The sequence below is a fragment of the Melanerpes formicivorus genome, unplaced genomic scaffold, assembly GCF_026170545.1.
Source record: "Melanerpes formicivorus ecotype bairdi unplaced genomic scaffold, bMelFor1.0.p_v2 SCAF_15, whole genome shotgun sequence".
NCBI classification, from domain to species: domain Eukaryota; kingdom Metazoa; phylum Chordata; class Aves; order Piciformes; family Picidae; genus Melanerpes; species Melanerpes formicivorus.
Window position 1 is genome coordinate 7233258 of NW_027142367.1, and position 25946 is coordinate 7259203.

At 43.8% G+C, this 25946-nt stretch overlaps 1 protein-coding gene across 2 annotated transcripts in view; it reads right to left on the bottom strand.

The window, feature by feature from the left end:
* The window catches only part of CARMIL1 (capping protein regulator and myosin 1 linker 1), a 223183-nt gene that overhangs the window by 113561 nt on the left and 83676 nt on the right, over nt 1-25946 (bottom strand). For both annotated transcript variants that reach the window (XM_068147531.1, XM_068147530.1), the window contains exons 3-5: nt 7959-8009; nt 2770-2829; nt 452-573 (exon numbers count right to left, since the gene is read on the bottom strand). In XM_068147531.1, the coding sequence (XP_068003632.1) occupies nt 452-573; nt 2770-2829; nt 7959-8009 (233 nt within the window). The remainder of the gene's footprint in view (nt 1-451; nt 574-2769; nt 2830-7958; nt 8010-25946) is intronic.

The following is a 25946-nucleotide window of genomic DNA, read 5'->3' on the forward strand; positions in this document are numbered from 1 at the left end:
ATCATTTCACAAACAGTAAACAGAACTTTTCCCTCCTCTCCCAACTCAGATATTATCTCTATGGAAAAACCAAACAAAAACCAACAACAAAAAACAACCTACTGAATATCACAACTGTTTAAGAGGAAAGGAGTAAATTACAACAAAAAGCCTGAACCTAGGCTATACCTGCAAATGGAGAGGCAATAAGGTAGAATAGGAACTTAAGACTCCAAATATCACCCCTTCAAAACAAAGACTCTTCTGGTATTACAGAGTATACCTGTGCTCTGCACTGCCTCCTGCTTCTGTCATACACCTATATAAAACCTTAACACTTGCCTCAAGGTATTTATTACACTCTCTGTGCATTCTTTAGGTCAGAGTAGGGCAACCCACAGAGGCAAAGTGGTGACTTGTCACCTATTCCACACAATCTGCTGCCACTAGACATGCATTAAAAAACACTTACACGGGTGAGAGTCCAGGGAATATCTTCCGGAGGCAGGTCCCAATGTGTGCCAGCACCTCATTCACATCTTCTGAGGATGCCATCTTCATGGAGACATTACATTTCTCAGTTTCCATAATCAACTGTAAATAAAAGAACAAGAGAGCATGAACTGGCTATCATATAACTCATGCCCATTTAGAAAGGAGATAATTTTGAAAGTTAGCTGAATGCTTTGCATGCCAGTAGTAATCTGTTATTTTTTTAAGGCATGACATGACAAAACTCCAGGTAAAGCTCCTGAAAGATTTCCTTGAATATACAAGACCCCCATACTCAAACGTTGCTTTTCCTAACAGTGCCCTGCTTCCCACGGGAAGAAAAGTTTCAAAGGATCCTGACCTCAGCTGACACTTTGAAAACCAAAACTTTTCATAGCATTGTCCTCTTTTGAAACACATCCCAGAACACCAGAAGAAGTGAGCACAGCCTGACAGAAAACTATTGAACAAGCAGGGCCTGCTTCCTCCAGCAAAAAGTAAAAGCCTTTAATGGCTCTGATCCTCTGGAAAAGCTCTAATGCTTTGATCTATGCTGTTTAAGAAAATGCTATGGTAATGTATTGTCTCAGTTCAGATGAAGTATTATCTCAGCTGGCATAACTGTCCTGCTGTCTGAGGGATGCATGCTTCAGCAAAGGGTTTTTTAAAAATAAACCCTTTTGCAACCCATCTTTGTTATTTATTGACTGTTCAGAATCAAAACAGATTATTGTATGACTGACACATTAGGTCTGCTTCTGCCTTCATCTGCCTCACAGGAAGCAATGTAATGTTTCTGTCTTCTCCAGTGTGAATATTTAGCACAGCCCAAGTCATAGATTCTTATGGATGTTAAGAAGCCGTGCATACACAACAAGAAGCTAACATTAGGAATAAGCAGTAAGTGTAGACAGACAGAACAAGAAGGAAGACTGGTTCCCAGTTCATGTCTAAGGTCATCACCAAGATAATCTTCAAAGAAGCTGTGTTATCCCAAAAATCACACTGAGAATTTCACAACTTTCCCCACCAATTCAAATCCTTTCTCAACCCATTGTAATCACTCCCTGAAGATGAATTAGTGAGTGGGCAATTTACTACTGTTTTTCAACATCACCAATATTAACACAACGTTTCCTTATATACTATGTCCATTTGTTCACTTATCTTCCAGTGGAAAGCTCTTCATAGCTTTCTGCAAGATGCCTAGCACATGACTACATCCTTCAGGGATCACAGATGTAACGTGCTCTTTGCAGGAATACCAACAATACCATTTGTCCCACAAGCAATGATCTGGGGTTCTGCCTGCCTTCAGTCATAAGCCCTACACATCTAAAATACTATTGAATGTGAACATGTAAAACCTTGGGAAAATCTTTAGGAAAAGGGTGTGCTAAGTGAGACTGCTGAAAACCACTTGTAAACCCTGCCTGTGCTTCCAGGAATAATTAGCATTAGCTGCCATGGCATTTTAGTATCTTAAATAAGTTAAGCCACAAAAACATGCACAAAATGTACTAAATGTCTCCCCATTTAAATAGTAAACATCTGGACCTTTTTTCCCTCCCTCTCCTTTAAGGAAGGATTCAAAAGCCAGGTTAAAAAGGTGACGTGCTAAACACAATGAGACCTTGTCAGCATTCAAATAACGTATCAGATGCTCCTATTTTTAAGAATCTCTGTAAAAGCCAAATGCATGTGAAACACATGAAGACTTTGATACAATTGAACTGTCAAATCTTGTCAACACGTTCATCTTATGAATGAAAAATGTATCAAGAGGCATTCTTCTTTTCAGTACCTTCTCTTTGACAGTCACTTTTGGGGCATATAACTGACTGTCAAATACACTTTCTGTGGTATATAGTAACGGCAACAAGAACAGTTGGAAGCAAACCACTTCTGCCTGCAATGCAAGCAGTAGCCTTTGGCTTCACCATAAAGGTAGACATCAGAGAAGCTTTTCAGGCTCACATGGTGACGATTCCACACCAGCCACCATTGTTCTTTCATATCTGAGAAAAACACTCATTTACTAAACAAATGAAAGTTTGTACCATATTTTGGGGGGGGGCAGGAGGAATATTCTTCGTTGTCAACCCACCTCCACAGCACATTCCTAAATCTGGCTCTTGAAATTCTTATCATTAAGACTTTAAAGCATCATGAATATAAGAATGTAAACATACAGTGTGCTCACCAGATGGGGACAGCCGCATGTTAAAGCATCATTCCCTTGACTAGAACAGACACAGCAATGAGTAAACAAGCGTCTTTTATCTAGAATACACTCACCTGACCTGGTTTACTGGAAGTTACTCCTTGGATTTCCAAGTAGCTGAAAGTTAGTTCCAACTGTAGTCAAAAAAAGAAAATGTCACATCAGTGCAAATAGCAGTTTATTGTAAAGAGCAGTTACCCTTTTCAACGAGGTTAAGAAACCTTGAGCAATTTATATCAGCTTCTGTAATTGACACTAAGTGTTTGTTAACATCTGATTGCATTCTCCACTAAAAGAACACTGGCATTTGTTTTTTACAGCTTCTTTAGGCTTGAGGTGAGGAGAAAGTTCTTCACCGAGAGAGTCATTAGTCATTGGAATGGGCTGCCAGGGGAGGTGGTGGAGTCACCATCCCTTGAGGTGTTCAAGAGGAGATTGGACGTGGCACTTGGTGCCATGGTCTAGTCATGGGTCTGTGGTGACAGGTTGGACTCGGTGATCCTCGAGGTCTCTTCCAACCTTGGCGATACTGTGATACTGTGTGATACTGTGAATACCACATTGGACCTTCTACTGCAAGCTACAAGCACATGAGTTTATAATAAGATTAATAACAAAGTTTTACCATAAAAAGCATCTTTTATTCAATACCCTACTGATGTGCATTCTTGTGACTGAATAATCATTAATTACAATATTTACAGCACCACAGATTACTCTTTCATTAGTTACACTCAACACAGATGAGGAAAATTTTATTGCACAGAAGCTGAAGAGGCACACACACACCACTTTTTACATATACATATGCAAATGAAAACACCACAGATAGATATAGATATATAAATGCTCAAAACTGCCTTAGCATGTCTGAAAGTATGAGTGGAAATAATACATTTGCTTTGCCTGAGTGGGTTACCTGGACAACAGTCAGAAAAGGCAGGGAAGAAGAGTGAACATACTGAATCCAAATGAAAGCTTGGAAGAAGGCAGGAAAGTTCTCTTCTCCAAGGACAAATCCAAGGCTACAGGGAGTGTGGTAAGATATGAATTCAAAACTATGCAGACAAACATCTTGACGTCTGAGATATGCAGAAACAAGCTCTTGGAACGAATCATAACTAAAGGGGCAAGGCATCAGTATGGTCACTTCCTTTTATTTATCATTAAAACCATTGTAACTGAGCAGTCTGTGTTGCACAAAGTTTCCTGTACTTTATCTTATCCTAGCTTCACAGCCAGGGTGTTCGCAGGCTAACTGGCAAACACCATATTATTCTATTGCTGTATCTGTGGCAATCTTTCTAAGGGATGACTCTGAATGACTTATGGAGTGCTCAGAGCTCAAATGCTCAGCTGCAATAGCACATTGGAAAGTTGGGAATGGAGGTACCAGCTTGCAACCATAAGAATCAGCTAATCATTTTTCAGAAAGCAGCAAGAGAGTAGAGGGATCTCCTTAAATGCCATGGTCTCACTAGCAAATCATTAAACAATCACAGGATGAAGCTGTCCAAAAAAAATTCCAATTAAAATAGTTATAATTTAGAATGCATTGAATTTTTGGGTTGTTTATGAAGTAGAAGACTTTTTTTTTATAGCATTTGGCTACATTATCCACTCATAACTGAAGAGATTAAGACATTATTACTCATTGTTCTTTGCTGTCTATTTCCCAAATCCTATTCTCTTCCGTTGCTCTCATAATTTGACAGCATCAGAAGGTACAAGCACCTCTCAGCTATTACTGTACAAAGTTCACCTTCTGCCAAAGACTTAACCTGGCAACCAAACTTTGCTCTGAAGGTTTTTGGAAATCTTCACATGCTTTGTTTCACTTTTTCTGCTGCAGAGGCAGCATCCATAGCGAGTGGGCAGTTTCAGACCACCACAGGGGTGCCACAACAGCTGAAGTGAGCATGCCCACACCAGTGCCTTGAATTTATTCAAGGGCAAGACACTCGCTTCTCTTCGGGCCCCTTCTGTGCCTTATTTCTCAGTGAAGACTGACAGTCTTTTGTGATGATAAGACATAGCCCTGGTGCAGTTTATTCAGGTCAGAAAGAATTTTTAAAAAGAAATATTAAAAAAATCCATAGCAACTCCTGCTAGCTACTGGAGTAAGCTAGGCTACACATACAGAAGTGAAAGGTTCTTTTACTCCACTGCTAGTCAAATTAAACAAACACATGAGACTACTTAACATTTGTTTACCCAAATCACAAAGCCATTTCAGGTAACACTTTGAAATCCTATTTGGCAAATTACTTACCTACCAGATTGAAAAGTTCTCCTTTTGCTGAGGTACTGTATATGTGCAAACATATATATGTACGCACAATCAAAAATACTTTCCTACCCTTGAGAAAATTTACCCAGATCTAGACTCACTCGAGAACCCAACCTGCAAAAATCCTCTTGACTAAAATTAACAAATAGCAGCAAACACAGCAACATCTCTAGAGTTCATCTTTGGTTCATTTCTCTACTTAAAAATGTGGTTTATAGTTCTTGCTTTGCAGCCAAAGTATAGAACACATTCTAAACATAATCTACTTCACGATATTAAATAATTTTTACAAGAATTTAAAAAATATAATCTCATTTATTATCAAGTTTTTACCCAGAGTACTGCATCCAGTTCTGGAGCCCCTATTACAGGAAGGATCTGGAGATGCTGGAATGTGTCCAGAGAAGGCCATAAGGATGATCAGAGGGCTGAAGCACCTCTCCTATGAGGACAGACTGAGAGAGTTGGGGCTGTTCAATCTGGAGATGGGAGGGCTCCAAGAAGACCTAATTGTGGCCTTCCAGTATCTGAAGGGGGCCTACAAGAAAGCTGGGGAGGGACTTTTCAGGGTGTCAGGTAGTGATAGGACTAGGAGGAATGAAAAACAAATAGAAATGGGTAGATTCAGATTGGATGTTAGGAAGAAGTTCTTCCCCATGAGGGTGGTGAGACACTGGAACAGGTTGCCCAGGGAGGTGGTGGAAGCCCCATCCCTGGAGGTTTTTAAGGCCAGGCTGGATGTGGCTCTGGGCAATGTGATCTAGTGTGAGATGAGGGGTTGGAACTAGATGATCCTAGAGGTCCCTTCCAACCCTAACAATTCTATGACTCTAAGTTAGTTACCAAGACAGATAATTTCACTGGTTCCAAATATTACAATCAAAATTTAATGAAGACTGGCAATATAAACCTGAATACACTCCCACAAATATTTCATAAGCTTATCAATATAACATTTACTTATGTTGCAACTATATATTCTACATTATATAGAATGTAGCAAGAACTAGTTCTGGCTTTTAAAGTCCTTGCCTTGCCTTGCCTTGCCTTGCCTTGCCTTGCCCTGCCCTGCCTTGCCTTGCCTTGCCTTGCCTTGCCTTGCCTTCCCTTCCCTTCCCTTCCCTTCCCTGTCAATCCATCAAGGTTAGTGGAAATTAACTAATTGCTCCTGAATGTAAAGTTAGTTAGTGGCAATTGCAACATCCTTGTTCTAAGGATAATCACAGAATCATAGAATTGTTAGGGTTAGAAGGGACCTCAAGGATCATCTAGTTCCAACCTCCCTGCCATGGGAAGGAACACCTCACACTAGATCACGTGGATTGGTATTATAGTTAACCAACCTTTACTCCTTTTAACTTTGATCCTTGTTTAGTAAATACATCTCAACAGCATTGGTTAAGAAAAAAAGTGAAACTTAGAACAAGATGCAGTAGTAACAGTCACTCAGAACTGGATGCCTTTCAGTGCCCTCAATTTTGTGCGAGGTCCCTGGAGGAAATACGTGTCTGCTGCATGTTCTCAGCTGTCTTGCTAGTGACATGCCAGTTATACAGTTCTTTTGCTCAGAAAGCTCCTGAGCAGCTTTTGAAGTGAGTACAGACTTCAGGAAATTCAGTAAGTTTCACTCATCCTGCTAGAAAAAGAATGCACTTTCAACCATCCTAATAGCTGCTGGGATAGACAACATTTAATTTTGATGTAAACCATGAGCAGATGCAGTTTCTTCTGATCACTTTTCTGCCCTTTGTTATCATTGAAGTAACAATGTTGTTATGCCACTGTACTTACTCTAGATTCCCATGAAAACAGAAACAAGTTTGTCAACTCAGTAAATGAAGTTTTGCGAAGTGTCTGTAATGTTAAACTAGAAGTACAGCTATTTCTTAGCACACCGAACCCCAGCCTTCAAGAGCTTTCTGATGAATTACAATGGCTCTGCTATTATTTAACAAGATCACCATCACCACCTGTCCATCATATTGCTACTGCACTGTGGTCTGAGCTGTTCACCAACTGGCTCTACGATTCTGTGCAACCAGTTACAAACCCTGTCTTAAAAACAGGCTGCAATCTGCAGCAATCTAAACCCCAAGAGGACCACCCAAAGGTATCTGTGCCACAAGGACAGAGTGAATTTCTGCAGAAATTAAATTCAAACTTCATCCCATGAGCCAGTCAGTATCTTTAAATGATAAGTAAGGGATAGTCACATTTACCAGTCACCATAAGTGAAAATCTGATCATTCTATTTATTGATCTATAAAGCATATGTATTCACTCATACCTATACTTCCAATACCAGACCCCCACCCACACATGCATGCAACACAGGAAAATAGAACACATGCTGAATTCCTATTCACTGATTCCAAGCTGGACAAGAGGTGTTCTTCCACATCAGTCACTTTCATTCATGTGGAAATTATTCTTCTCTGCTAAAACTATCACTATGAATTGCAAGAGAAATAGAAAAAAAAAATAAATCACTGACAGTGGCAATGCAGGCTGGCAAGGTGCTTTCCAAAATGAACCACAGAAATTACCAGGAACACTGAAATGTAATAAAAATCAACTTCATTTCTGCCTCCAAATCAAATATACTCCTGTTTGGCACTACAAACACTAAACGGAGTAACACCATCAGCTTGTTTGGAGTTAAACTGTCCTGCAACAAAGGTTAGCAGGATCACCTCACAGTTCTTCAGGCTGGTGTTTCCAGCACAATCCTTCAGCCATCTGCGTTTCTAGAAGTTAAAATTCCTCTGAAACAGTATCTATACATTGACAAACCCACTCACGCGAACAGAAGCACCACTTAAACTCAACACCATGCAAAATACCATTCCTCAGTTTTTTCTTTTTTAGACAGATGTACAAGTATAAAATATGTTAAGTTTATGCAACTTACATTTATATCTTTAAAAAAAACCCCAACAAACCAGAATATTTAGAGAAACACAGTGGCTTTACCTTGGTGGGAATCCGAGATGTTAAAAGAAATGCCCGACATGATGCCAACACCTATTGAAAGAAACACAACAGTATTTGTAAGAAATACCTAATTAATCAGGAACATTATGAAAAATTCTTTTCCAGGAAAGTCCTAAAACCAAAAGGAAAAAGCCTCTAGCACAGTGACTCTCCGTTCCCTTTACTGTCATGCACTGAAGGAAGCAAAGCTGGGCACAGTACAGTACAGTAGAGCACAGTGCAGACTGATGGAATCTGATCAGCTATAAGCTAGTTAGTACAGTGTCCATGTGAAGAGATACATTTGATCCATCTCTCAGGAACATCTCATCCCAATCCTAGTGACAATTAAAAAGAAAAAAAGCAAGGATAAGAAGTCCTACCAGGAACATATGATGTAGTTAATATAACAAAAATGTTCAAGATAAACACAACACAGTTAGATAAGAGATCACAAGCAAACACTTTCTTTTGGACACACTTGGTGCATTTCTAGAGTAACAATGCAAAGATTTGTCATTGACACCACCAGTATTTCTTCTCCAGCACTCATTGTATTAGTGAGGCTAGTGACTCTGGGAAAAACACACAACAAACCACGTATTTTGGAAGTTACTGCCAGTCAATACATAATGATATATAAAAGCACCACTCCAATCTCTCATAGCACATCCCACTCGAAGGTTTCAGGCTTTGCTAAAGGGGCTTTGATGAGGGGCGAGTAACTGATGTCATTTACCTGGACCTGAGCAAAGCCTTTGACACTGTCCCACACCACATCCTGCTCTCCAAACTGGTGACACATGGGTTTGATGGGTGGACCACTAGATGGATAAGGAACTGGCTTGATGGCCACACCCAAAGAGTGGCTGTCAATGGCTCCATGTCCCAGTGGAGGCCAGTGACAAGTGGAGTCCCTCAGGGATCAGTCCTGGGACCTGTCTTGTTCAACATCTTTGTGGGTGACATGGACAGTGGCATTGAGTGCACCCTCAGCAAGTTTGCTGATGACACCAAGCTGTGTGGTGCAGCAGACACGCTGGAGGGAAGGGAGGCCATCCAGAGGGACCTTGACAGGCTGGAGAGGTGGGCACAAGCCAACCTCATGAAGTTCAATAAGAGCAAGTGCAGGGTCCTGCATCTGGGTCGAGGCAATCCCAGGCACAAATACAGGCTGGGCAGTGACTGGCTGGAAAGCAGCCCTGAGGAGAGAGACTTGGGGGTGCTGGTGGACAAAAAGCTCAACATGAGCTCTCAATGTGCACTTGCAGCCCGCAAAGCCAATCAGATCCTGGGCTGCATCAGGAGAAGTGTGGCCAGCAGGTCGAGAGAGGTGATCCTCCCCCTCTACTCAGCCCTGGTGAGACCCCACCTGGAGTACTGTGTCCAGTTCAGGAGCCCCTATTACAAGAGGGATGTGGAGGTGCTGGAACGTGTCCAGAGAAGGGCCACAAGGATGATCAGAGGGCTGGAGCACCTCTCCTATGAGGACAGACTGAAGGAGTTGGGGCTGTACAGTCTGCAGAAGAGAAGGCTCCAAGGTGACCTAATTGTGGCCTTCCAGGATCTGAAGGGGGCCTACAGGAAGGCTGGGGAGGGAGTTCTCAGGATGTCAGGTAGTGACAGGACTAGGGGGAATGGAATGAAGCTGGAGGTGGGGAGATTCAGGCTAGATGTGAGGAGGAAGTTCTTCACCATGAGAGTGGTGAAACCCTGGAATGGGTTGTCCAGGGAGGTGGTCGAGGCCCCGTCCCTGGAGGTGTTTAAGGCCAGGCTGGATGAGGCTCTGGCCAGCCTGATCTAGTGTGGGGTGTCCCTGCCCATGGCAGGGGGGTTGGAAGTAGATGATCCTTGTGGTCCCTTCCAACCCTGACTGATACTATGATACTATGACAACTCATTCCACAAAACTAAGCTATAGCTTTCTGATTTACCTGGCATTAGCTGCTGCTGGCTCCATCTTTTGCCAGACAACAAACTGAAACAAACTTAGTTCAAACATCTGGATTCAAATCCCACAGCATTTAGCGAGATGTTCACACAGCTGGAACCTCCAGAACCCAGTTTAGCTCCGTAATTATCCATTTCCAGTGAGTAGATTGACACAAAATTTCCTCACTTGGACAGGGAGAACCAGGCTGAGAAGGCAACCCAGCACCCAACTCTGAATCCTGCTGAAACGCTTTGGAGATTGAGTTTCAGCTTCAGTACACCAGCTGAACCACATCTTACTGAAACCTAAGAACAAAAATGTTGTACTAGTGCTGGATGTTAGCAGATTGTTTCAGGGATTATGTGATCATAACTAGTGTTCTGGTAATCATGCATGTAGAGCCAAACCACCATGGAATAGTAACCATTGCCTCCTGCAAGGCTCACCTCTTCACTCAAGGCCTATTCTGCTGGCTGGCATTCCACTGCTGCCAGTCAGTTGGCACATCCAGGCTTTGTCAGACAGACATGACTTGTCCCCTTGCACTCATGTGGTGCTGAAGCAGTCTCTTCTGCTCTCTCTCTCCTCCCAGCTGTGCATACCAGAAGTATACCCTCCATAACCCAGCATGCAAAAAGAGGCGAAGGGTCAACCCAAGAGGTTTTACCACTGCACAGCCACAGTTTCTGCAGCTTGACAGCAGTTGTCTCTTGCAGTAATAAAACCTTGATGCTTTTTCCTCCTTCACCCACCTCCTCAGGGCAGCCACCTGCTGTAAGGCCTGCGTCACTCTCCTAGGACTCTCTAAGGAAGATCACATTGTCAGTCACACCATTACAAGCTCAAAAGAAAAGCTTTGCAATCCATAAGAAGAGTGCCCCTTTTGCTCATCATCTCCCTCACAAACAAGCTACCCAGGGGTAGATGATCAGGCACCCTTCCTGCACTCAGCACCACCAGCAAAATGCCTCCAGAGCAGTACACAGAGGAGCTGCAACAGCTTCTCCTGATCTGTTTTGGGTCACCACATCTCAGGTGCAGGAGTGAGACAGAAAAAAGGAATGACAGCTGTTGAAGAGCTGCTTTCCATATTTCTCTTCTCGGTAGCGGTCCAAGACTAGAGAGGCTGGCACTTGTGTGTGTCACCACAGCGGGACAAATGGCTGTAGGAGAATCATGTCAATCCTGTTACAAAATGGTTTCCTGCATATACAGGTTCAAGCTACTTTATGAGCATTACAGGGTCCCCTTAACACAACTACAGTACACAAGCTGTCCAAATGCAAACCAGGTAACCAGAAGGCTGTATCACAACAGAGCATCTCAGCCTATATTCTCATGGCAGATGCACCAATGCTCCCAGGGTGATCTTGCTAAGATCAGAAAAGCTGAAGTAGTCACCTTAAGAAAGTGCATTTACATACAAAGGAGAGGACTGCTGTAAGATGACACTCCTCACTCAGCAGGTAAAGAAACTACTCTTGAGAAATAAGACGGTGCAAGAAAGCCTGAGCCCTCTAATCTCATAACACTGAGGTTCCTACAGTTTTCACAGTTAAGACTGTCACAAACAATGTGCTGGATTTTTACAGAAAGCCAGTTGAAGATAAGGTTACTGCAAAATTCATGTCTCATCTTGACAGCTGCAGATCAGATTTGTTTTATTTATTGACAACGGCAGAACTGGCCAAGGAGAGGTTTGGAATTTATCATAATATTTAACCAATACAATCCTTGAGTATGCATAATGACCTTTGACAGGATCATCTTTAGTTTACTGCTTTCTGATTGTTTGGGGTTTTTTTGTTGCTGTTTGTTTTGGGGGCTGGGTTGTTTTTTCAGGCTTTTCAAAACTGTATGAGACATCTGCATTTCAACACCACCGCTTTTATTCACGTTTAACAACATAGCAGCCACTACCCCAAATCAGCTTGAAACTTGTTGGATACACTGCTGAACACCAACAGTTTTCAGTGACCTCCTTCTCCTTGATAAAGTTGCAGTGCATAAACAAATAATGGGTATTAAAAGACCGGCTCGCCCATGTCTCGGTCAATAGGATTCTGCACGGTTGTTAGTGCTTACAAGGGCAACGGAACATACAGCACAGGCTACTTAAAACAAAGCACCACTACCCCTTCCCTTGCGAAATACGATGCTGGCGCCAAAGGCAGAGGCACCGGAGGTGTTTTCACACTGACAGCTCAAGTCCCCTTTTAAAAGCACCAAGCTCTTTTTGTGAAAGAAGCCCCAGGTCTCTGCATTCCTGGGACATGAATAACGAGTATGTGCTTAACTGCACAATTGTTTACAGCTTTCAGAAGTATCCGGGAGAGATAGGGTTTATGAATGGGTAGATTATGGATTTCCTGACGTTTTTCATTTCTTCTTACAAAGTAAAAAGTAAAAGTAGTCACCAGTTTCTCTCTAGCAGTTCTCAAGCACGTTATGAAGAAGATACTGCCAACATTGGGCTTATTTAGCACTTGAGGAGCCTTGAGCACAGGAGGAGGAGGATCGTGGTCAAAAGCACTAAAAACCAGGGATTCAAAGGAGTAGACAGACCCCTAATTCCAGGGACAACCCCGAAACAAAGCATTCCCTTACTCACAAACCATCAGGAATGTCAGCTGGGCACAGGATATATAACCTACCTTATCTTTTGATAAGAAAACAATTTCTTGTTCAGCCCAAGAGTCACAGCCTCATTCTTCCATAAACATATTGTTGGTCACAAGTAGTATTCAATCATTAATAAAGTTAAAGGATTCCCATCAACAGATAAACACATGAAGAGTAAATCCACCCAGGAGGGGATTCTGTAAGCCAAAATGCTTGCAAGTGACTGATGTGAAGGCAACAAGCACATCTAAGGCACATTTTCTACAGGGTACACAACCTGGCTGCTGCACCATGGAAGGAACAATAAATGACAATTCTATTTAGTTTACAGTAGCTTTGCTCTGTCCTCCTACTCTGGCTTGTTCCAAGCATAAAAAATAGGATTATCATTTCTATGTTAAATGACTGCACCCAGAGATACCTGACTTGATGATTTCTTAATGTTTTTATAATTCCAAATCCTGCAGCGCTCCCTACACTGCTCACAATGTACATGAAACAAGTTAAAAATTGAAAAACTAATTCACCACAAACATAGGCTGCAAATTATTTCTCCAAAGACCCATGTCCTGCTATTTAACAGAACAAATAGCTTGTTTCAGTATAGAAAATTAATTTGAACACAAATCTTCAGCAAGTATATCAACAAAACATAAACACACAGATTCTGGGCTGCATCAGGAGAAGTGTGGCTAGCAGGTCGAGGGAGGTGATTCTCCCCCTCTACTCAGCTCTGGTGAGACCCCACCTAGAGTACTGCATCCAGTTCTGGAGCCCCTATTACAAGAGGGATGTGGAGGTGCTGGAAGGTGTCCAGAGAAGGGCCATGAGGATGATCAGAGGGCTGGAGCACCTCTCCAGTGAGGACAGACTGAGGGAGTTGGGGCCGTTCAGTCTGCAGAAGAGAAGGCTCCGAGGTGACCTCATTGTGGCCTTCCAATATCTGAATGGGGCCTACAGGAAGGCTGGGGAGGGACTTCTCAGGATCTCAGGTAGTGACAGGACTAGGGGGAATGGAATGAAGCTGGAGGTGGGGAGATTCAGGCTAGATGTGAGGAGGAAGTTCTTCACCATGAGAGTGGTGAGACCCTGGAATGGGTTGTCCAGGGAGGTGGTTGAGGCCCTGTCCCTGGAGGTGTTTAAGAGCAGGCTGGATGAGGCTCTGTCCAGCCTGATCTAGTGTGGGGTGTCCCTGCCCATGGCAGGGGGGTTGGAACTAGATGATCCTTGTGGTCCCTTCCAACCCTGAATGAAACTATGATACTATTTTGTGACTTACTGTCAAATTCTGAGCCTCATTACTCATTTTAGCACTGTAGGTTAAATTAACAGGGCTGCACTGGATGAACCCAGACACCATACCTGGCAGTCAGTCTGAGGATCATTACAGCGACACACTTCTGTGCTATTCAGCCAAACAGACCACAACAACTCCAGCCACCTTATCTATATTTAAAGAGGTTTCAAATTCAGGAGTAAATGTAAGAAATCTTTTTTAAAATTACTACTACTCACTTAAGAATACCCAGAAATAAACAGTTCTGGAAAACACAGTGAGGATTCATGGCTTCATGATTGAATACAAACTAAAATCAAACCATCTCAGCATTTCAAGGGCCTCAGGAAGTCATATAAATAAATATATATCATAGTATCACAGTATCAGTCAGGGTTGGAAGGGATCACAAGGATCATCTAGTTCCAACCCCCCTGCCATGGGCAGGGACACCCCACACTAGATCAGGCTGCCCAGAGCCTCATCCCTGGGCTTAAACACCTCCAGGGATGGCACCCCAACCACCTCCCTGGACAACCCATTCCAGGACTTCACCACTCTCATGGTGAAGAACCTCCTCCTCATGTCCAGCCTGAATCTCCCCACCTCCAGCTTCATTCCATTCCCCCTAGTCCTATCACTACCTGAGAGCCTGAGAAGTCCCTCCCCAGCCTTCTTGGAGGCCCCCTTCAGCTACTGGAAGGCCGCAATTAGGACCTCAGAGCCTTCTCTTCTGCAGACTGAACAGCCCCAACTCCTTCAGTCTGTCCTCATAGGAGAGGCGCTCCAGCCCTCTGATCATCCTCGTGGCCCTTCTCTGGGCACGCTCCAGCACCTCTATATCCCTCTTGTAATAGGGGCTCCAGCAGTACTCCAGGTGGGGTCTCACCAGAGCTGAGTAGAGGGGGAATATATATATAAAAATAATGTGTATGAATATGTGTATGTGTATATATAGTATATATATATAAAGCTTAGTACTTTTTTGGATCAACTGTTGTAGCTTTACATCTTAAAATACACTCTCTGATCTTTTCCTTCCACTATAGTTTCTTTCTTCCCCTGCACCTGCCATTTTGTCAGCCTCAAAACTGCTTCAGTCTATTCCATTACAATTTGCTTAAGGAAAGAAGCACATGTGACAAGTTTTCCTATTGAGATGTTCATCATTTTGAGAAGTCCTTAAAGGCAGGAAGACAAGTTGCTTTTCTTTATACACCTCTCAGTTATATCATTCCTATTTTTATCATTATTCATTACCATTATTACCCCAAATACCCTTTTTTTTTAAGTTTCACATTAGTTGCCTTATGATTTCTGTAATAATCCTTCCATTACCACTACTGATTCCTCTCTTGTGTACACATAATAACATGAGGCAAAGCAGCAGCACTTAATACAGTTTTTGCTTTGTTAAAATACAGATTAATCAATACATGTTAGAGCATCCGGTCTCTCCCAGTCCCTTCAGGATCGACTGTTCATTTCCTGGGTTGTATGCCTGGTGCTGTAAAGGCTCCATCCTGAAGCGACTGGAGTTCGATTAGATAAAAGGCCTCTTTCAGCATCATATTAGACATATTAGCGCTGGTTTCAAGCAAGGCATTCCCCTTTTAAAGCACTGAGCCTCCCTACACAAAGAGGCAGGCTGACATCTTGGAGGTCTTTTTGGAGGGCTGATTATCTCAAGCACAACACAAACATGTACACTGCTTCTGAAGCAGCAGTATTGTTTTGGCTGGCAGAGAGTTAATTTTCACAAGAAGCTGGGAGGAGACACAGCCAGGATAGATGCCCCAAACAAGCCAAGGGGACATTCGATACCATATAACATCATGTTTAGTATATAAACTGAGGGAGATGGCCAGGGCAAGGTGCAAGGACAAATTGTGGCTTGGGAACAGGCTGGGCATTGGCTTCTGGGTGGTGAGCAACTGCACTGTGCATCATTTGCTTTACACATTCTTTTACTGGTATTACTGTTAATATTCTTCATTCTTTCCTTGTATTGTCCTGTTACTCTGCTCTTACCTCAAACCACTAGTTTTCACTTTTTTCTTCCAATTCTCCTCCACATCCCACCCACTTTCTTGCCAGCCAGCCCTAGACCACAGCTTTTCAACAACTTGGCATAGGGTGGTTTTCTCTGCAAAGTGCTGACACCAGCAAGGCAACCCAGTTCAGCCGCAATCCATGGGCTCACAGCACCACCACCCTCACCCACAGCCCTCTTAAATGCCCAGGGTTAAATTCTTCTGATTGTTTGGTGTCTCTACTTTAAAGGTGTCACCTATGATAGAACCATTGAGAAACTTTATTAACTCCTGGTCTATATGCCTACCTACTTAGTCACCAACACTAAAACAACCTTTTGCAGATGGGGAAGATCCTTCAGGAAAATGTAAGTGCAATTCAGTTCTTGGCATTCACACACAAAACCAGAATTTCCCCCTACTGGACCGTAGCCAAGTTGAACACATTCCCAGGCCTGCCTAAATCACTGGTGCCTGTGTGGCCAGCCAAAGACCTAAAACAAAACACCCCAGAGCAGGTCCTCAGTAGCGAGGGAAGCTGCTGTTTGCATTAGTACAATTTACTCCTCCCCAAGATGGGGTCATGCTCTTCAGCACAAGCAATGACCTCAGCCGTCCCCACAAAGATGACTCTGCTGAGTGCTACTCTGTGATCTTTCCTGAAGGATTCCACACCTTCCTCAACAAGGTCCCCTTGCTGTAGCCACAGACAAATAGTCTGCCCACCTGCCTTGCCACCACAGAGCACAGGTTTTCACTAGTCCTTACTGCTGTCACACTGCACTAAAAGCACAAGCCTGATCCATTATGGGCCACCCATTTCCATATTTTCTGGATGGCAAATGATGGTATGGGGAAGGTTTTTTGGTTGAAATGCTTTCTTACAAAAAGGTGGGGTCAGATACCAGATCTGTTGGCAATAAATCTGCTGTGTTTAAAGAGAACAGAAGCACCCTTCAATTTAACTTACTGAACAAGAGCAGGGACACCACAAGATGGCACAATGGAGTGTTTTGTTCAAATTTCATTTCTCATCTAACTTAAGAGAGGATCCTTTCAACAGAAATATTTTTTTAAGTTTTGCAGAGCTGTTCCAATATGCAGATCAGTTTCTACTTCAAAGGCAACAATAAACACGTCCCCCTGGACAACAGTGAAGGAAAAAGTATCCTCCTTTTAAAATTGACAGCAACTGAGGGATGGACATACCAAGAGTTTTGCCTAAAACAAGAAGGCAAAATGAAGTGGCAAACTCTGAAAAAGAAGCTTGGAGGAAATGGTTCCTAATCCTAGAGTATAAGAGGAAACATCATAGCTTGAAGGTTTATCACAGCAAATTAAAACAAAAATCTCCTGCCTAAACCTAAAATTTGCTCATTAGCTCCTCCAACAGCTGTAATGACACCACCACTGCTGCCTTCAAGCAGTGTCCTAGCTCTGCAAAATGTGTGTAAAGATGCATGAAGCAAATTCTGCTTCTTTAGCACCTGGAGCACAAACAGAAACAAACAGTTGCTACATACAGCCCTGTCTGCAAATGACCCAGCTATTCCAGTACACGGGGTGTTGCAGAAGATGCTGAGACAGGGGTTCACCTTCAACCAGACATCACCAATGGCAGCAACAGGAGCCATGGGCACCCCAGCTGCGGGTCCCTGTCACCTGGAGTAACTTGTGATATGGTTACCAGTAGAGCAGACTGGAACTCCCTTGGCTCTGAGGTTGAACAGTAAAGAATTTTCTATCATGTACTCTCATTTAGAATAGAATAGAATAGAATAGAATAGAATAGAATAGACCAGACCAGGTTGGAAGAGACCTTCAAGATCATCGCGTCCAACCTATCATCCAACCCACCTAATCAACAAGACCATGCAGCCAAGCACCCCATCAAGTCTTCTCCTGAACACCTCCAGTGATGGTGACTTCACCACCTCCCTGGGCAGCCCATTCCAATGGGCAATCACTCTCTCTGTTTAGAACTTCCTCCTAATCTCCAGCCTAGACCTCCCCTGGCACAGCTTGAGACTGTGTCCTCTTGTTCCATAAACTGCAGAGCTGCTTGCAGAGGGGCAATCATATTGTGTACGTGAACAAGGCTCCTGTCTTCCAACCAGTCATTGAACAGATTTTTCATGGTGTTTGGAGAGATGTACAACAGAGCACTTTAAGCTGAGGCAACCCCCTGCAGACTGCAGAACTTCCTTGCTGTTCCTCTCATCACCACACAATTCCTAGCAACAAAAAGCTGTAGTGTTGGAAAGCACTAAATACCAGAAGACGTAACTGCAGTGTTATTGAAGCCTGCTCTGAGAGATGAAAATAGAAAACAGAGAGCAGCATCTGGCCGATACAAAGCCCTCTCTGTGGCACTGGCTCCAGCCGAAGTAGAGGAGGGGAACAAGAGAGGTACAAGGCTCAACCGTACACATTCAGTTGTAACTCATCAATGAGGCTTTTCCTTCCCTCTCCCTATGTTACACATAAATAGGTCACCAGCACATTATTGTTAATACAGCTTCCTTCCTGATTTTTTTCCCATTTTCACCCTCATCTGTACCTGGCCATTACACAGACACACCTGCCTCCATGCAGGTTACAAAGAGGCACAGCAGATAAATTCCCCACATATCAGCCTTTTAAAATGTTCCAGCCCTTGGTACTCAGTTAAATAATAGGTTGAAAACAATCCATTAGCTTGCATTTCCTGGGCCCCAGCACTTCTGCACAACAGTTTGGATGCTCTCACATTACTTCTCTCCATGAGAAAAACAGTGTACAGGCACCTTCTGAAAATTCTTCCCACTACCTATCTATCCCTGGTGTTAATAGTAGGAGACATCCGTCCACCTCCCTCCTTCCTACACAGAGCCTCTTTCTGGGTTTATGGAAAGCAGGTAAGGCTGGAAGCATTCTGGTGTGCTGTGTATGATGCTGTTTCTATGCAGAAGCTGCTGGAAATAGATTTTGCTGTTGCAGGGCTTTTATTCTTATCTTCTTTAATTTCATCACTAAGAAATGCTAGATTAAACATTTTGCAGCATTCCTTGGTGACGGAGCTGCTCTCTTTGTAAGTATGTCACAGGCAACCGTAACGTGGAATCCTAAAGACCAGGAAATGAAACAAAAACTTCAGGGACAGAGGAAACACAACTTGATTCCTAAGGAAAACATTTTATAAGAAACTCTTCTTCAAGCATTTGCATTTGTTACCAACAATTAAATAAAGATTCAATTAGTGAAATGGAGTGCACTTAGCTCCACTTAATATTAAAATAAAGTAAACATGGATTGTAAAATGATTTTCCTTAATACCCACTGCCACAAACCACAGTTACAATAACACTGACTTTGGACAGCCCCAAGACCCAACGGTCAGAGAAAGATATCCACTCAACCTGAAGAATAAAGTCCCTTCTGTCCTTCTCCATAGCATATACAAACTGAAATAAAATCAAATCAATGGGTGGAGAGTTATGAAAACCTCCAAGCCAGGGCAGCTCTTTCTCAAAGAAACCAGTTACAGGTGTAGGTAAAACTCTCTTCCTCGTAAGGTCCAGAAGGGGTTACTCAAGATCTGCTCCTCTACATTGCTCCAAATGCCTCGCCTCAGTCCTCTAGCGCACTCTGACTTCCATTGCCTCCTTTTCCTTCCCTGCAGAATCTTTTCTGCACCTCCTACAATGTGTAAAATACAAAGTACCCACAGGAACAAGCATGACTGTGACAGCTACTCCATCCTTAAACACCTGAGGAATGCTGCAAGTCTTCGTCTTATCATAGTATCATAGTATCATAGTATCAGTCAGGGTTGGAAGGGACCACAAGGATCATCTAGTTCCAACCCCCCTGCCATGGGCAGGGACACCCCACACTAGATCAGGCTGGCCAGAGCCTCATCCAGCCTGGCCTTAAACACCCCCAGGGATGGGGCCTCAACCACCTCCCTGGACAACACATTCCAGGGCTTCACCACTCTCATGGTGAAGAACTTCCTCCTCACATCTAGCCTGAATCTCCCCACCTCCAGCTTCATTCCATTCCCCCTAGTCCTATCACTACCTGACATCCTGAGAAGTCCCTCCCCAGCCTTCCTGTAGGCCCCCTTCAGATACTGGAAGGCCACAATTAGGTCACCTCGGAGCCTTCTCTTCTGCAGACTGAACAGCCCCAACTCCTTCAGTCTGTCCTCATAGGAGAGGTGCTCCAGCCCTCTGATCATCCTTGTGGCCCTTCTCTGGACACGTTCCAGCACGTCCATATCCCTCTTGTAATAGGGGCTTCAGAACTGGACACAGTACTCCAGGTGGGGTCTCACCAGAGCTGAGTAGAGGGGGAGGATCACCTCCCTCGACCTGCTGGCCACACTTCTGATGCAGCCCAGGATCTGATTGGCTTTGTGGGCTGCAAGTGCACATCTTATATTTTGATATCTTAAGACCATCAATCTTTCCAGAGAAAAATGGTGCTGAAGTGCTGGAACCAACCACTTGCTTGTTTGAAATCCTTAAAAGCCACCACTATACTCACAGCCTCCAAACTCAGAATATTTGTTATAATGTTTTACATTTTGTAAGATGTTCTCTTGTACAGCTGTTTGTTTTTTTTCTAGTGTATCATATTTCCCTTCTGCTAAAGAAATATTTCCTTTCAGTGCTTTAAACCACTGCCCAGAAGTGGGAAGAACAGAATAAACTATTCCCCCACCCTTGCACAAGGCAGCAGGGCTTGAAGGAACCTCCCTTTCACTACCCATTGCAACTCCTTTTCCATAGCTCCCATACTTCATTATTTAAGCATTGGGAGCTGAAGATGGCTGAGGCATCCTCTGCTGGCTCACCCAGCATCGACCTCCCACCCACCAGCTTAGATGATGAGGAGTTAGCATCTCCTAAGAAAAACACACGAAGACTTCTGTCAGGCACTTTTACAGACAGGGCAGCTAAACAACTGAGGTGTGAACAACATCCCCAGTCCCTCAACATGCAGCTGCATGATGCTAGACAGATTTAATTCTTACAAAATTCTGCACCAGATGATAAAGCCCAGCTCAAAGTCCCTCCCCTTCCTCCCACTCTGTAGCTAACAGGCAGAAAACCCCAAGGCCAAGCCAGCTTCAGGCATCCACACGGCTGATTGCATCTGGCTTTCCCTTAGACAGAAGTTCAGGAATTGCCACATTCCAAGAAAGCAATTTTGCCTCCAACGTTCTGAAAAATAAATTACTTGCAGTTTCACCCCACTCCCAGCACACAAGCTGTCCTGTTTGCCTAAGTACAAGCTGCATGCACTAAATAACCATGGATGGAGGGTTATTATTCTGTGTGCTGATTTTTAGGAGTCGAATGATTTGAATCATCTAAGGCTGTTCATTATTAAAAATGAATATGCTCCTGTCCGATATAGAAGCTATTTGAATGCTTTCTGGCTTTCTAAGGATTCTTGTTTAAATGTATCACATTAGTATTGCCTGTGTTTTGCCTGTACAGGTTCTTAAACAGTATATTAATCTGACAAAATGTGTGTAATAATGAAACACAGCTTCACAGTCTGCACTGAGTTGAAAGGGACCCTCAGAGGTCATCTTGTCCAACCCCCCTGCAGTGAGCAGGGACACCTCCAACTAGATCAGGCTGCCCAGGGACACATCAAGCCTGATCTTGAATGTCTCCAAGGACAGGGGTCTCAATGACACCCCTGGGCAACGTGTTCTAGTATTGCACCACTCTCATAGTAAAGAATGTCTTCCTTATGTCTAACTTAAATCTACCCTGCTCCAGTTTAAAACCATTGCCCCTCATCCTATTGCTACAAGCCCTTCCAAACAGTCCTTTCCCAGGCCTCCTTTAGGCACCCCCTCCTTGGTGCAGCCCAGGGATGCGAGTGGCCTTCTGGGCAGCAAGTGTACATTGTCAGCTCATGTCCAGCTTCTCATCCACCAGCACTCCCATGTCCTTTTCTGCAGGGCTGCTCTCAATCTCATCATCTCCCAGCCTGTATTGGTATTGAGGACTGCCTCAGCCCACGTGCAGGAACCAGCACTTTGCCTCATTGAACCTCATGAGATTTTCTTCAGCCCACCTCTTCAACCTGTCCAGGTCCCACTGCATGGCATCCTGTCCTTCGGTCTTATCAACCACACCACTCAGCTTGGTATCATCTGCAGATTTGCTGAGGGTGCACTCAGTCTTGCTGTTAATATCACTGATGAAAATATTGAACAGCATTCATCCTAATATAGACCCCTTGAGGGACACCACCCCTGAGGGACACCACTTGTTACCCATCTCCATCTGGACATCAAGCTGTTGACCACTATGCTTTGGATTCAATCTTCCAACCAATTCCTTATCCACTGGACAGTCCACCCATCAAATCCATGTACCTCCAGTTTAGAGAGAAGGATTTTGTGGGGGACTGAGTCAAAGGCTTTACAGAAGTCCAGACAGATGACATCTTTTGTCTTCCCTTGTCCACTGATGTGGTTCCACCATTACAGAATGCCACTAGGTTAGTCAGGCAGGACTTGCCTTTGTTTAAGCCATGATGGCTGTCTCGAATCACCCTCCCTGTCCTCCATGCACTTTAGTACAGCTTCTAGGAGGATCCATTCCATGGTCTGCCCAGGCACAGAGGCAGGGCTGGCAGGTCAGTAATTTCCAGGGTCCTCTTTCTTTATAATTTTTTAAAATGGGTGTAATGTTCTCTTCTTGCAGTCTCCAGGGACTTCACCTGACTGCCAGGACTTTTCAAATATGATGGAGAGTGGCTTTGCAACTACATCAGCAAATTCCTTCAGCACTCTGGCAGCCTTTATTTATCTGAGAAGAACATCAATTTCCAACAGACAAATGGAAATCAAGGTTAAAAAAACATGGCAGAAACCATGCTAAAAAGTGAGAATTATAATGGAAACCCAACACACAGTTCTGCTCTTCAACCTCCGAGTTTAACAACTGTTACACTCATTATGCAACACTCAGTAAAGAGCTGCACCTTGTAGACATACAGAAGACTCCACTGGTTTGTGAACTACCTTTGCCTCTGAAAACTTGGGGGAAAATTTGTTTCCCCAAAAAGCTTTCACAAGATTCTGATGCAAAGGTTAAAGTGTTCCTCAGAACAAACTTGTGGGTGAATTTTGGTTTTGTAAGCACTGAGCCACATGCTTGATGCTGCTTAATCATCCATCATTTATTTCAGAACACAAGAGTCATAGAGAAAAACAGAGTTTTTAGAGTTACTGCAGTGCTGTCAACTTTGAACAACAGATTCAGCTTGTCAGTGGAGGCTACAAAAGTATAAAGTGAATTTGCTTGCTCCTCTGGAGTTAATTATTTTATCTAGAATCATTATTCACAAGGTCTTCAACTTACAGACTATCTTGATTTTTGTTATGGAGGTAGAGTCTGTTGAAAGGAAAGTAAATGTGTCTCGCACCACATCCTGGTCTCCAAACTGGTGACACATGGGTTTGATGGGTGGACCACTAGATGGATAAGGAACTGGCTTGATGGCCGCACCCAAAGAGTGGCTGTCAATGGCTCCATGTCCCAGTGGAGGCCAGTGATAAGCGGAGTCCCTCAGGGATTAGTCCTGGGACCTGTCTTGTTCAACATCTTTGTGGGTGACATGGACAGTGGCATTGAGTGCACCCTCAGCAAGTTTGCTGATGGCACCAAGCTGTGTGGTGCAGCAGACACTCTGGAGGGAAGGGAGGCCATCCAGAGGGACTTTGACAGGCTGGAGAGGTGGGCACAAGCCAACCTCATGAGGTTCAACAAGACCAAGGGCAGGGTCCTGCATCTGGGTCAAGGCAATCCCAGGCACAAATACAGGCTGGGCAGTAACTGGCTGGAAAGCAGCCCTGAGGAGAGAGACTTGGGGGTGCTGGTGGACAAAAAGCTCAACATGAGCTCTCAATGTGCACTTGCAGCCCGCAAAGCCAATCAGATCCTGGGCTGCATCAGGAGAAGTGTGGCCAGCAGGTCGAGGGAGGTGATCCTCCCCCTCTACTCATCTCTGGTGAGACCCCACCTAGAGTACTGTGTCCAGTTCTGGAGCCCCTATTACAAGAGGGATGTGGAGGTGCTGGAACGTGTCCAGAGAAGGGCCACAAGGATGATCAGAGGGCTGGAGCACCTCTCCTATGAGGACAGACTGAAGGAGTTGGGGCTGTTCAGTCTGGAGAAGAGAAGGCTCCGAGGAGAACTAATTGTGGCCTTCCAGTGTCTGAAGGGGGCCTACAGGAAGGCTGGGGAAGGACTTCTTAGCACATCAGGTAATGATAGGACTAGGGGGAATGGAACAAAACTAGAAATTGGTAGATTCAGATTGGGTGTTAGGAAAAAGTTCTTCCCCATGAGGGTGGTGAGGCACTGGAACAGGTTGCCCAGGGAGGTGGTAGAAGCCTCATCCCTGGAGGTTTTGAAGGCCAGGCTGGATGTGGGTCCGGGCAACCTGATCTAGTGTGAGGTATCCCTGCCCATGGCAGGGGGGGTTGGAACTGGATGATCCTTGAGGTACTTTCCAACCCTAACAATTCCATGATTCCATGATTCTTTTAAAATCCCTGCATGGTGTTTTAATTACACAGGTAAGCTCCCAGACACACAAATGATCACCACCTTGTTAGCATGTTTGCATGACACTGCACCCAAGAGTATCAAGGTACACTGTAGACTTGAACTCTGCCCACACACAGACACTTGTATTACTGGACTACTGACTCCATTATTCAGATGAGAGTATTAACAATGCAGCAAAGCACAGCCATCAAAACTCAAAACCTCCCACTATAACTACAACACTGAAACAATCTCCCAGCCTTATTTCATCATCAGTTCCTTCCATGTCTGGGTCCTGTGATCACTGAATTCATCTAAGCTACCATCATTAATTTTCTTGCAGACTGGATATCAATGTCTCCTCATTCCCTTTCCTAAATGCCAATGTTTCTCACAGAGGAATTGCCCCAAGAAATGAAGAGAAGCAAGCATTCATGTCCACGTGTCTGTGGTGGAATTTTGACTTTTGAAATTCAGTTGCATTGTAAAGTTCCCACTAATTCTGAAAGGGCCACTACTTCCCCTATGGTGATAGCCAGAAGAGAAATTAAGAGATTTTACATCTTGAGGTATAGATTTCTCCTGAAGTAGTCATCAAGTGAGACAGAAATAATGGGAAGTCTATTGACATCTGCATCAGGCTGAGTAAAGAGGCTCCAGGAGACATTATTAGGGTCAAACTGAAGAAGCCAACAGATTCAAAAGAAAAAACAAACAAACTGCCTCTTCACCTCAGACAATCACTTTATCATGATCATAAAGTAATCAGGCTACCCCCATCCTACAAGCTATTACCACCCACAGATGCATGACTTAGGCCTTAATTTTACAATGCAGATGATGGAAGGAAGTAGGTATATCTCTTTCAAGAAAGGATGCTAAATATGAGTGGGTTAAATTAATATTATTATATCTTTATGCCCCCTTTTTGCATGGCAATGACCACAGTGCTTAATCAACACAGGGCCTGTAACTTCAGCTCCTCATTCTAAAGCCTCAGCAGCTTCAGAAGCTGTCTGTTGCGGCAGCTAACGAAAAGTCTGAAGGATTTTGCTTTAAAATATGCCACAGTGGAAGGGCAGTTTCCCTTTTCCTGCAGCCACATGAAAATTCATCAGAGCTTTCAAAGTACATCATCGACCTGCTTGTGGCACAAATCAATTAATTCTATGAAGTTTCTGAATACTAGTTTATTAGGTAGGAAAACACCACCCCTCCTCAAGGTTCACAATCTATGATCTGACCCTGTTTGTAATGACTGTGTCACTATAAACTCATGCTGAACGAATTACAGCTGTCTGGAAACACTGGTACTCAAGAAAGCTCTTTCCAAAGGGATCAAAACCTCTAAACCACAGACTTCCAGAAGCCCTGCAGAGAGTCAGTGCTGCAATAACCTAGTGGGGAGTTCACAAAGGTGCAGACTCAGCAACCCTGAAAAAATAGGGTCATCACATGGAGATGTGATGTAAGCCACAACCTGACAGAGCTAAACCTCAGTGTTCATAATCTGAGTATCACACCTGGGGAGGGGCACCTGAAATGGATACTTGCCTA